This window comes from Lipotes vexillifer, unplaced genomic scaffold, assembly GCF_000442215.2.
Source record: "Lipotes vexillifer unplaced genomic scaffold, Lipotes_vexillifer_v1.1 scaffold536, whole genome shotgun sequence".
In the NCBI taxonomy this organism is placed as follows: domain Eukaryota; kingdom Metazoa; phylum Chordata; class Mammalia; order Artiodactyla; family Lipotidae; genus Lipotes; species Lipotes vexillifer.
The window spans coordinates 63,336-76,498 of record NW_006775074.1 but is presented as its reverse complement, the minus strand read 5'-3'; the positions used below and the strand labels follow the sequence as shown (position 1 = coordinate 76,498).

The 13,163-nt window shown below is 47.6% G+C and overlaps 1 protein-coding gene across 2 annotated transcripts in view; it reads right to left on the bottom strand.

The window, feature by feature from the left end:
* OSBPL10 (oxysterol binding protein like 10) overlaps nucleotides 1-12,564 on the bottom strand; it is a 297,869-nt gene extending 285,305 nt beyond the window's left edge. Inside the window, exon 1 of one of the 2 annotated variants that reach the window (XM_007449637.1) lies at nucleotides 12,157-12,564. In XM_007449637.1, coding sequence (XP_007449699.1) covers nucleotides 12,157-12,437 — 281 coding nt within the window. In that variant the 5' untranslated portion in view covers nucleotides 12,438-12,564. The remainder of the gene's footprint in view (nucleotides 1-12,156) is intronic. The other variant, XM_007449636.1, reaches the window with a different exon arrangement.
* Nucleotides 12,565-13,163: the final 599 nt, after the last annotated feature.

The following is a 13,163-nucleotide window of genomic DNA, read 5'->3' as shown; positions in this document are numbered from 1 at the left end:
CGCTGGGCCTGCGCGTCCGGAGCCTGTGCTCCGCAATGGGAGAGGCCACAACAGTGAGAGGCCTGCGTACCACAAAAAAAAAAACAAAAAAAAACAAGAGCAATGATTACCTTGCAGTGGAATGAACTGCTGGTTTACCCTGAGGCAAAGCCCTCAGTGATCTCATCTATAAAATGAAGATCTCCAAGTTCCTTCCCGGGTAATGGAAAGAAAACATGCTCCAGAGTCAGACAGATCCTGGCTCCACACCTGACTAACTGGGCAACTTAGGTCACTCTATGCCTCAGTTTCTTCATCTGTAAAACAGAGATTCCACCTGCATCAGTTAGGGTTAGATTTGGCTGTGAATAGTGACTTAAAAAAAAAGCTTATTCCCCCAATCATAGAAAAGTCCAGAAGATGGCAGCCCAGGATTTGTGAGGTGGCTCGGATCAACAAAGTCATCAGAGGCATCTTCTGCCCTGATAGCCTTCATCCCAGTCACCTAAAGACTCAAGACGACTGCTGGGGGACTGCCCTGGTGGTCCAGTGGGTAAGACTCCGTGCCCCCAACGCAGGGGTCCTGGGTTCAATCCCTCATCAGGGAACTAGATCCCACATACATGCCGCGACTAACGAGCCCGCCTGCCACAACAAAGGACCACACATACCGCAACAAAAGGAGCCGGCGAACCGCAACTAAGGAGCCCACATGCTGCAACTAAGGAGTGCGCCTGCCGCAACTAAGACCCAGTACAACCAAATAAATAAAATGAATATTTTAAAAAATGTAGGACCTGCCATGACTCCAGGAATCTATTAAAAAAAAAGACGACTGCTGGAATTCCAGCCATCACATCTGTATTCCAGTTTTGGCCACATGTCTATATTCCAATAAGGAAAAAAGGGGAAAGGTACAAAGAAGGTTCCAGGAAACTACTATGTGACCACTCTGCTTGTAACCAGAATATAATCGCATGGCCATCCCTAGCTGCAAGGGGGGAATGAGGGGTGCAAATATAGTTTTATCTAGGACAAAGCACACATCCAGATTAAAACTGGGGTTCTATGACTATAGAAGAAGGGGAGACTGGATAAATCTGCAACACCTCTCATCCCATGTTAAGGATTAAATTGTAAATGTAAAGTGTCCGATGCTCCCTGGGCCCACAAATGTATCCCTTCCCCTCTGGCAGTGCTGACATTTTATGAGCTGTGGTCTCCACGGCTTGGGATGTCCTTCGGGAAACAGGCTTTTCCAGCCTGGTCTATCTTTTACTGGCTAGTCTCTGGCCACAGCCCATGTACCATCTGCATTCCAGCCATACCAAACTATCTCCCTCCTTCCATGCCTCCCAACCTTTGTACTCACAGAGCTTCTACCAGGCAAGCTCTCCCCAAGCCCTGGGCTGCACAATGAACCCCCTAGACATCCTAGGTCTCCCCTTACCTGCCACTTCCCCTCTATCCCCACCAGGTAGGGCTCTCCCCAGGTGCTTCCTCTCGGGTAGCATCACCCCCCCACACCCCACCCCACCCCGTATCATAAGTGCTTTCTGTGGGCCACGCCCTGTTCTAAGCCCTTTACACGCAGCTTTGAAGCTGATCCCAACAACCCTACGACACAGACACTATAACACCCCCACTTTACAGATGAAGAAACCGAGGCACAGAGAGGTAAACTAGATGGTCCACGGCCACACAGGCTGTAAACAGCAGAGCCAGGATGCAAGCACAGGCTGTTGGACTGCAGAATCCATACCCTCTGCCACCACATGAGGCTGCCTTGACTCCCTGATTGAGGGGTCTGCATGTCATTTCAGACCAGGGATGGTCAAACCACAGCCCACAGGCTAAATCCAGCCCACCACCTGTTTCTGTAGCTAAAGTTTTACTGGAACACAGACACACCCAGTTGTTTACAATGGGAGAGTTGAGAAGTTGCCATGGAGACCACAGAGCCCACAGAGCCAGATATTAACTGTCTGACCCTTTATAGGAAAAGTCGGTCACCCCTGTTTCAGGCTGTCAGCTCCATAAGGCAGGGTCTGCACTGTGTTCTTCTGACCCCCCCATCTCTCAGGGCATTTGTTTATTTGTTTTTAATTGGAGTATAGTTGATTTACAATGTTGTATTAGTTTCTGGTGTACAGCAAAATGATTCAGTTATACATGTACATTTCATTTTCACATCCTTTTTTATTACGGTTTATTACAGAATATTGAATATAGTTCCCTGTGTTATACAGCAGGACCTCACTGTTTATCTATTTTATATATAATATTCAATAGTCTGTATCTGTTTATAAAACTCCTAATTTATCCCTCCCCCATCCCCTTTTCTCTTTGGCAACCATAAGTTTGTTTTCTATGTCTGTGAGTATATTCAATTTTGTAAATAAGCCCATTTGTTTCAATTTTTAGACTCCACATGTGATACCATATATTTGTCTTTCTCTGTCTGACTTGCTTCACTTAGTAGGATCATCTCTATGTCGATCCATGTTGCTGCAAATGGCATTATTTCGTTCTTTCTTAGGGCTGAGTAATATTCCATTGTGTGTGTGTGTATGTGTATGTACCACATCTTTTTTATCCATTTATCTGTCAATGAACACTTAGGTTGCTTCCATGTCTAGTGCTGTAATGAACACTGGGGTGCATGTATCTTTTTGAACTAGAGTTTTCTCCAGAAATACTGCACGGCATTTGGTATACACATAAAAGGTGCTCAAAAAGTACACGGCGTGTGAACATCCATCAGGCCTAATTACACATAGAGAGCAGTGTGTTTGGGGGCTGATGCTGCCAACTCACGCAGGGCTTGGAAAGTCTCCCTATTGAACAACCAAAGGGCCCAGAAAAACCACCGTGGTGGCGTTCCCTGCACTGTTCACAACCCATCACAGTTCTGACGGAGTGACCATTGCAGCGACGTACCTGTTGCCTAATCCACTTAACTCCCCCCGAACAACGGGCTCACAGAGAGCCCCAGACCCATGCACACTCAGGAGAACCTGAATCCCACGGCTTCCTCGGTGGTTCCCACTATCTGCTCGTGGCTCACCGGTCACATGACCAGCACTGCAGAAAAAAAACAACACATCCTGGAAAAGAGTTACTAAAAACTGAGGTCAGTCGTCTTTCAACTTGTTATATTTTCATCAAAATATTTCTAGAAAGGGACCAAACCACACAGAAACAGAAATAGTCCCTTAAAAACTACCGCACAACGTGAAAAAGTTATTCACGGCTCAAATGCCTTCTCCGACCTTCAAAGAACAGGCTTGTGTACCACATTTCCTGCTTGTATCGTTATTATTATTCTTATTTTATTATTATTATTATTTTTTTTTTATGGCTGCGTTGGGTCTTTGTTGCCGTGCGAGGGCTTTCTCTGGTTGGTGAGCGGGGGCTACTCTTCGTTACAGTGTGCGGGCTTCTCATTGCGGTGGCTTCTCTTGTCTCGGAGCATGGGCTCTAGGCGTGCGCGCGCTTCAGTAGTTGTGGCACATGGGCTCCGTAGTTGTGGCTTGCAGGCTCTAGAGCACAGGCTCAGTAGTTGTGGCGCACAGGCTTAGTTGCTCCGCGGCATGTGGGATCTTCCCAGAGCAGGGTTCGAACCCATGTCTCCTGCACTGGCAGGTGGATTCTTAACCACTGTGCCACCAGGGAAGCCCTGTATCATTATTCTTGATAACATTACACAAGGCACAAATAAAGCACTTTCTTTCTGGGCTGTGACCATATCCAATCGAGTCTGGGTTATCAGAACCAAATTCTGGATGGTTTTCTTTCTAATTCTGTCTTGGCCAGGCCCGAAATCCCATCAGGAGTCGCCCAGAGGAAATGTGCAAAACACCTCTCATATTTCTGGCACCATCATCTCAATCCTGCTTTTAGGACACAAAGGCCCTCATCTCTCCTTTCCTCCCAGGGTTCTCAAACAGCTGTCCGCTGGAGCACACCCTGCCGGGCCAGAGGCTGGGCAGCCAATGGAGACCAGCATCCGCTACACAAATCAAACCATTTGTCACCTGGGGCCCCGAGTGGGGGAGGAAGGGCTCAGAAATAGCTGCATACTGGCTACGGCTGGGTCAACAATGACCACCAACTCACCCCCAGGTTCCACGAAGTCACCCACTGGTCTGTTTAAGATACCAGACTCCCAGCAAGCAAACTACTGCGTGCTAGGCACTGTGCCAGGCGCGATGCATGCAGGAGCTCACAGCAACGCTACGAGGCTGACCTCGTGCACAGATGAGGAAACCAGGGTCCAAAGAGGTAAGTGACTTGTAAAGGTCGTGCATCAAAAACGAGGCAAAGCTGGACCAGCAAGGGGGTCTAAGCACGTCACCAGCCTGTGCTCCTGCAGGTTGTCCCCTCAGAAGCAAGGCGATTCCAGGAGAAGGAGGCAGTCCCAGCTTCCAAAAGCTCCCCAGGTGGCAACACAGAAGGTGGCCGGGATGGAGAGCAACGCACTCATTTACACACTGATGGTGAGCAGTGAGAAACGGTCCAGCCACTCTAACAGTTTCTACATGCACCTCTCCTAGGACCCTACAATTCCAACCCCAGTGTTGACCCAAGAAAAATAAAGCTTATGTCCATACACAGACTTATACACAAACAGCAGCTTTATTTGTCATAGCCAAAAACTAGAAACCACCCAAACGTCCACCTACAGGTATATCAATAAACAAACTGTGGTATATCCACAAATGCACTATGACTCAACAACAGAAAGAAACCCAGTATAAACTACTGACAGGGGCGGCAATGTGGATGCATCTCAGAACATCTTTCTGAACTAAACAAACCAGACTCCGAAAAGGATACACTGTATGGTTCTATCTACATGAAATCCAAAGAGATAAAACAAATTCATGGTGATAAAAATCAGAAACAGATTGCGGGGAAAGGGGAATGGACTGGAAAGAAGCACAAGGAAACTTCCTGGGGGGTGGAAATGTTCTGTACCTTTTGGAGCAGTGGTTACATGGTATAAACAAGTATCAAAATTCAAACAGAACACCTAAGACCTGTGTATTGTATGTTAATTATAACTTTAAAAAGAAGTCCTTGGACTAATGAGTCATTCTGATGATAAAATGGAAAACAATTTCCCTCACAATATTACCTACCTAATATTTGCCCAAGGGGTCTGTCTAGCAAACAAAGATGAATGAGCCCACCGATGCTTCCTAACAAGCCCATTATAGTCATGACAGCAACCTGCACCCTTCCAAGGGAGAGATGGCTGTCACCATGGCAACTGGTGGAAGGCAGGAAAGGTGGATGGGGAAGGGCGCTGGTGAGCTAAAGAACCACCTTAGAATTATGACTGTCGGGATGCAATAGCCCCCACCACCAAGATGTCCACATCCTAATCCCGGGAACCTGTGACTGTTAACCTTACACAGCAAAGTTTTTGGCATATGGCAGACTGATAAAATTCAGGATCTTGAAATGGAGGGATTATCTAGGTGGGCTCTAAATGCATTCACAGGAGTCCTTCTAACGGGAAGCAGAGGGAGATTTGACACACACAGAGAAGGCAACATGAAAACAGGCAGAAACTGGAGTGATGCGGTTACGAGCCAAGGAACGCTGGCAGCCACCAGAAGCTGGAAGAAGCAAGGAGCAATTTTCCCTTAGAGTATCCGGTGGGAGCACGGTACTGCCAACACCTTGATTTCGACCCAGTGAACCTGATTTCAGACTTCTGCCCTCCAGAACTATGAGAAAATAACTTCCTGTTGTTTAAAGCTACCAAGTTTGTGGTCATTTTTCATAACAGCCATAAGAAAACTAATACAGACTGGAAGCCTTAAAGCTGTGTTGCTTCTGCCAGCAGTCTACATTCCCCCAGTATCAACTCAAACTCCTAAGAAATTAATTTATTAATTTCAAATTAATAAAAGGGGTTTTTTTCTCTTGAAAGAAAATATCAGAGAACATCTCATTACCATGGTTTAGGCAAAGATTTCCTAAACAGGACTCAAAAAGAACCAAACATAAAGGGAAAACATTGAAAATGTGACATTAAAATTAAGATTTTATGTTTACCAAGACACTAGTAAGAGATGAACTGGCAAACCATAGAGTGAAAGAAGATAGCTGCCTTCTCTAATATGCACTGCCTGTGTGCACGTGTACACAGACCCATCAATGAACTTGTATGCAGAAAAGAACTTTTACAAGTCAATACGAAAAAGGCAGATACCCCAATATATAAATAGACAAAGGACTTAAACAGCACCTTACAAAACATGACATCCAAATGGCCAATAGATACATGAAAAGATGCTAAACTTCATTAGTCTTCAGGGAAGGCAAATCAAAACCACACAATGAAATACCACCACACACCCACCAGATTGGCTACGATGAAAACAACAGACGATGTCAAGTGGCAAGAGTCTGTGGAACAGCTAGAACTCACACATTTCTGGTGCAGTATTAACAGACACAACCACTCTGCAAAACTCTCTGGCAATATCTCATAAGGGGGACATTTGCAATATCTCCACTCCTAGGTATCCGCCCACAGAAAGGCATACGTATTATCTCCCAGAACTATTCGTACGGGCCGAAAACTGGGAAGAACTCAAATGTCTATCTGCATCTGCAATAGATATAAACATATGTAGTATATTCACACAATGGAACACCAAACAGTAGTGGAAATAAACAGACCACAACATGGATGGGGCTCTCAAACATAATGTTAAGAGAAAGAAGCCAGATACAGAAGATCACATCCTGTATGATATGAAATTCAAAATAAGGCCTAACTAATCTATGGTACTACAAAACAGAATAGTGGAGCCCTCCGGGGGTATTGAGGGGATGACTGCAAGGGATGGGGTTGGGGGCTGCTCTTTCTTCATCTGGGTGTGCTCTGTGTACGAAAAGTCATTGAATTATGTATGCTTATGAGTTGTGAACTTTTCTGAATGTATGTTAGACTTCAAATTTACCCTCAAAAACTCAGTTATTCAGAGATTATGTGAAAAGGTGTGGGCAGCTTTCCTTTTTCTCAATAACGTTTTCGAACCTCAAAATGGATGCAAGTTCACCTTAGGGGGGAAAAATAATGGAAAAAAAGAGAAGAGAAGAAAATAAAAATCACCCACAATCCCACCAACCAAGCAAAACTGTGGTAACCATTTGGTGTAAATCTCCTCAAATACATGTACGTTTTAAAAGCAGGGGAGAGCTCCCCTGGTGGCGCAGTGGTTAAGAATCCACCTGCCAATGCAAGGGACACGGGTTTGAGCCCTGGCCGGGGAAGATCCCACATGCCGTGGGGCAACTAAGCCCATGCGCCACAACTACTGAGCCTGCGCTCTAGAGACTGCACAACTGCTGAGCCCATGTGCCACATCTACTGAAGCTGGCATGCCTAGAGCCCGTGCTCTGCAGCAAGAGAAGCCATGACAATGAGAAGCCTGAGCACCACAACAAAGAGTAGCCCCCACTCACCACAACTAGAGAAAGTCTGCACGCAGCAAGGAAGAACCAACACAACCAAAAATTAAAAATCAAATAAATAAATTTTTTAAAAAATAAATAAAAGGTGGGGGAGGGGACTTCCCTGGTGGTGCCGTGGTTAAGACTCCGTGCTCCCAATGCAGGGGGCCCAGGTTCAATCCCTGGTCAGGGAACTAGATCCCAAATGCATGAGGCAACTAAGAGTTTTCATGCCACAACCAAGGAGCCCACGTGCCGCAACTAAGACCTGGTGCAACCAAATAGATAAATAAATTTAAAAATAATAATAATAAAATAATTAAAAGGTGGGGAAGAGAGGATCCTGCAGGGAGTGATTAACACACAGCAGGTTATAACATATATATTGCATATATTATGCATATTACATATATTATATGTAATATGCAGTTTTGTAACCTAAGCAACCGCCCCTTTATTATTATTGTCAACGAAATGATCTAGTGTCCCTAAACTATTTGAGTGCAGCCTCAGAACAATCTGACAACCCAGACAGCAAGATGTGCAAAACCTTCCAAAGTAGACAGAGGCAAGAACGTTAAACCAGAGCAGTGATTTTCAACCCTAGTATCACCACCAATTACCTCTAAAACTACTGGAATACTCAAAAACCATTCATTTTAATGCAGTATGATTTTTAAAGTTAATATATGCCCCTACTGGTTTTGCTAAATGGGAGAGGTGGCCCCAAAATCCTGGGAAATCATGGCTGGAGGCTAAACACTACCTTCTCAAAGTATGTTAATGCAGATCAAGACAAAAGCAAGCCCTGGAAATCTAGTCCCTAAATGTCTACCCTGGGTGGGTTGTGGTGGGTCTGAAGTCAGGGTGGGCATGTCTGCTGACCCAGAAGACAAAGACTGATGGTTGCAGACAGCAGGACAAATGATAAAGATACTAACTCAAGGACAAGGCTATGAGCAGGTAGAGAACTAAGAATTATAACAGTAGCAAACACTGGCCAAAACAGAACTAAGTCCTGGTTTGATTTCTTCCCTGTCATGCATTCCTTTGCTTACTCATTCAATAATACTTGCTGAACCTTTATTATATGCCACACGCTGTTCTAGGCACTGGCAAAATAGCAGTGAACAAGACAGGCGAAATTATTCTCTGTCCTCAGGGAGCTAACACCTAGTGCAGAAGGAGTAAAATACGGAGCATGTCAGCTGGCGGTTAAGTGTTTAGGAGGAAAAGCAAGGAAGGGAGATGGGGATTAGAGGCTGGAAGAGGGAGTAAGTCACTTCCCACAGAGATGTAAATGTCTGGTTCCAAGTTTTAAATGATCTCTCTCCTCTCAAAGAACTCTAGGATAATTACGTTAATGGAGTCCCAGAGTCATCCCAGCATTCAAAAAACAGACCAAGAATTTTATGGACCTGAAAGGGTCCATTTACCATGGGGAAAATTGAAGATCCAATAATAGCTCCCACTTCTCAGCCCCTTATACACCGGTGTCTTCATTTAATCCCCACACTGAACTAATGAGAAGCACAGGGGTAACACCATCTTCAACATTTAACAGATGGGAAAACGAAAGCCCAGTGCAATTAGGGAACTGGCCCAAGGTAACCGGTATGCTAAATGCTGACGTCAGGACACTGCTCTAACTTTCCAAATAAATGTCCATTGGTGGCCTGAGGTTTTCTTTTGCCAACACTCATTTTCCTTATCCTATTCAAGATTTGCTTTTCAGTGTTTTACTGAGTTCTCACAACCCCATCAATCACCTGAAAAAGAATTAGAAGCTGGTTCTATCTTTTTTTTTTTTTTTTTGGCCGTGCAGCTTGTGGGATCCTAGTTCCCCAAACTGGGATTGAACTCAGGCCCCCCGCAGTGGAATCACAGAGTCCTAACCACTGGACCACACCTACCTCTTTCTGAAATTGTATTCATTTGTTTAGAGGCATTTACTCTTTAATGCCATCTTACAAATCTCTACCGTGCTGTAATGTCTGAAATATTTTCTTTAAAGAACTATAATAATGGATTATAGAAACTCCTTAGTGGGTATTCCCTCCCCTCCCCTCCCCACTTGCCCCAGCTCTGATTACTTCACACTTTCTCAGCCAATGAGAGAGCCAAGTGTCCTGGACATGCTCTCCTGAGCGTGTCCCACCTGTGTAGTTTTCCCTCCTATCACCTCGGTTTATGTCATTTATTTTGTGTTCCGGCCACACCACCTTCCTCAGGGCATGGGGATGAGAATGAGAGTGCTACAAATAAGGTAGAATATGACACTGAATGGTAAAATATAAGCTTTACAGCAACTTGAGGACGTGTAAGCAGACACCAGAGTAAAGTGGTGACTAGCAGGTGACTGGTGTGAAGCCCTAGGAGGCGGTGGAGGATGTTATCAACAGCATGGCAGACTAGGAACAATCACCAAGGACTTCGAGGCTGGAGATTTCTCATTAAGTGCAGGCAATTTGAAAAGAACTGCAAAGGAACACACCATGAGGCCCCCAAATGCAGGGAGCTTGACCCAGCCCACCTACTTGCACCAAGGCAATTCCCTGGACTGGGGATGGGTGGGCTCCTTCCACTTCTGAATCCTGCGACCCCTCCACTACTTGATGAGAAGATGCCCATGTGTTTTAAACACTAGAGTAGCTCCAGAGTGGCTGGAATGGTGCCTCTGAATAATTAAATGGACAAATGAATATATTCTCAAAGTTTCTGTCTTTGTCCTCCTCTCTCTTCCTTTTCACTGATCCAGATCTTCCTTTATAAGACCCCTTGAGAAGAAAGTATGCAGTCACAGCCATCACAGGTTTTCTCCGGATCACTAAATGGACCCTTGGCCACAGATGTGGGAAACAAAACCTGACACTGAGACATTAACCATTAGAAAGAGACAATGCTTTTGGAGTCAGTGGTAGACTTCAAAACCGGTGCATCTACTATGAGAACAAACATTGGCAGGCAGCTATAAACCACAGTAAACAAACTCAATAAAGATAAGACCTCAGCAGCACACACAGTACATTTCACCTGTGTAGCCTGCAATCTAGTACGTGTTGTTGTTGTTATTATTATTATTATCATTATTATAAATTTTGCCTCTTCTCAATCTGGCCTTCAACCTAAATACTCCAGTAGATTTAGATACACAAAAGCATGAGTTACTCCAATTCCCCCTAAATCCACTCCAAAGAACAAATCCTTTAATATACATTGCAGGTAAAATGCCATCCCCAAGTGAAATAACAGTAATCCAGGGTAAAAGCTCTGTTGGCCTCATAAGCTACTTGGGAAAAAAAGCATTAAAGGTGACTGTCCAACACACAAACCAAATGCTATCACCAGCAAGGCATGGTGAGGTGCCATTAACAACACAATTACCAGGAACTGAAATCAGATTCAGCCCTCTCATCTGTCTCCTCTCAGCACTCGACCCATCATTTCAGCTCTCCAAGAATTGAAGGGGAAAAGGGAGAGGCAAGAGCAGACACTGGGGCTATTTTAAGAAATAAAAGGATTCAAAAGTTAAGGTGCAACTTCCACTAACACAGTAGCAGATCTCCAAGGAATCCCCCGTGAAAGTTCTCTGTCTACAATATCAACTCAGGCTCCATACCTAGGATGGAACCTTCCATCTTCCTCTTAGTTGAGTTTCATGTAAATAACTGCCTGCTGTTTCAGCCGTAAACAATCTGAAACTTACAAAGGGAGAGAGGACCAAGTACTCTACTAACCAGCAGAGAGAAGCAAGAGTTCCCAGGGTGTGATTCAAATCTCACAAGCATCCTTAAGAACCCCAAGTCCTAATATCCAAGGGCTATTAAGGACCAGACACAAGATCTCATCAACAACCTCTCCAAAAAGCCCCATTCTCCTTGCATGGATATTTGTATTTTCCTTTGACTTGCTTTTGAAAAACAAAGTTTAAAAATGTCAGCAGCAGTACCCCATCTGCTCCTTTCAAGTGTTCCTCACTATTCTCACTACTCAGTCCACACAGCACCGCGACCCCTTCCCTTGACACCCATCCTTCCACGTGTCCATAACTAGGCTTCCCAACTGTGAGGGTAGAGTGAGCAGGGAACTTCAAAAAACACCTAAAGGGGGAAAATAATAATAATAATTTAAATAGCGACCTGCCATTTCGAAAGGGGAGAGAGTGTCAAAGGAAAAAAAAAAAAAAAAACTAAACTTCCGTCGCAGAGATTGGAGGTTCCCGGCCACCAACTGGGCAGGGGGCTAGCATGCGCGCCGGAAGCCGCCGAGGATAAGTGGCTGGTTTCTGGTGGTGGTGGTGTCTTTAAACGACAAAGTTTTAAATGAACTATGATATGGGGAGAATTGCTGTGATGGGACCAGATGTACTAGCTCTTTCATCCAGGCGTCAAGCACGCCCCCTCTGCCTCCCGTCCTCAGCCATTCTCCAGGAGTACGGGAAACCGCTAGCAGTCAGGGCCCGGGGACCAGCGCGCTCGCCCGCCCGCCGCTCCAGTCCCAGCAGGAGCCAGGGCTCTCCCTCCTTCCCCGCCACTGCGATGCGGTCCCGGGGTGGGGTGGCGGCGCGCTGAGGGGAGCGGGGACCTGGGAAGGGCCCGGGTGCCGAGGCGGCCCCGGATCGCCGGCGGCCCGATCGCGCGTGCACACACTCACACTCACAACAAGCGGCGCGCAGGGAGGGGCGGGCGGCCGGCGCGTTACCTGTTCTGCCAGCCCTGGAGGAGGTTGGTGTATTTGCTGAGCACGCCCTCGAGCGCCGGCTCCCTCCGCCGGCCGCTTCCCCCGCACGGGCTAGCGGCCACCGAGCCCGGGCTACTGCGACTGCCCCCGCCGCCGAGCCCGGCGGCCGCCGACCGACCGGAGACCCCCCGGCCCGCTAGGGAGCAGGAGGGCGAGGAGCCCGCCGAGGTGGCGCGGCTGCTGCTGCGGCTGCTGCTGTTGCTGCCCCCGCCGCCGTCTGCGCCCTGGGCCGCCCTCTCCATGGTTCGCGCGCGCCTGGGACGCGGGTGCCCGCAGCGGTGGCGACCCCGGCGCTGGAGCTCCTGGCGCGGCAGCGGCTACAGCTCCGGGCACCCGGGCCGCGCGTGGCTGCTCCAAATCCCCGGGAAACGCCTGACTCATACAGGAGGAAGAGTAGGAGGAGGCAAAGAAGAGCTGGGAAGGAAGCCAACGGGGCTGGATGCAGCTGCGGCCGCCCCTCCTCCGACCGCGGCCCGGGCCCCGGCCCCTCCCTCCGCACTAGTTTCCCCGGCAAGTTCGGAGCGGGTGGCCGGTTCGGCAAGCCCTCCTCCGGTTCCTCCTCCTCTGCTTTCCAGTCCCCGCGGCCGCTCAGGCCCAGGGCTCGGGGCGCTCCCAGCGCCAATGCGCAGGGTGGGCACGCCCAGAATCCACACCCTGCCGCCCCCTCTCGGATGGCAAGGTGCGAAAGGGAATCTCCGCGCGTCACTCCCCAACCCCCACCCACCTCGGGACCTGGAGGGAGGGACGGTCCCACCCACCGGGTCCACCCGGATATGGACCCGCCCGGCCTAACGCCGGCTCACGCGCACACTCTTCTCCGTCTTCCGCACTGAGCCTGGCCCGGACACACGTACACGGTCACCTGGACATCGACCTCACTGGCCGAGCCAAGAAACAGGGCAGGGAGGTTCTCCGGGCTCTCCTGTGCGTCTGGGAGGGGAGGGCAGAGAGCGCTCCCGGGGCATTTT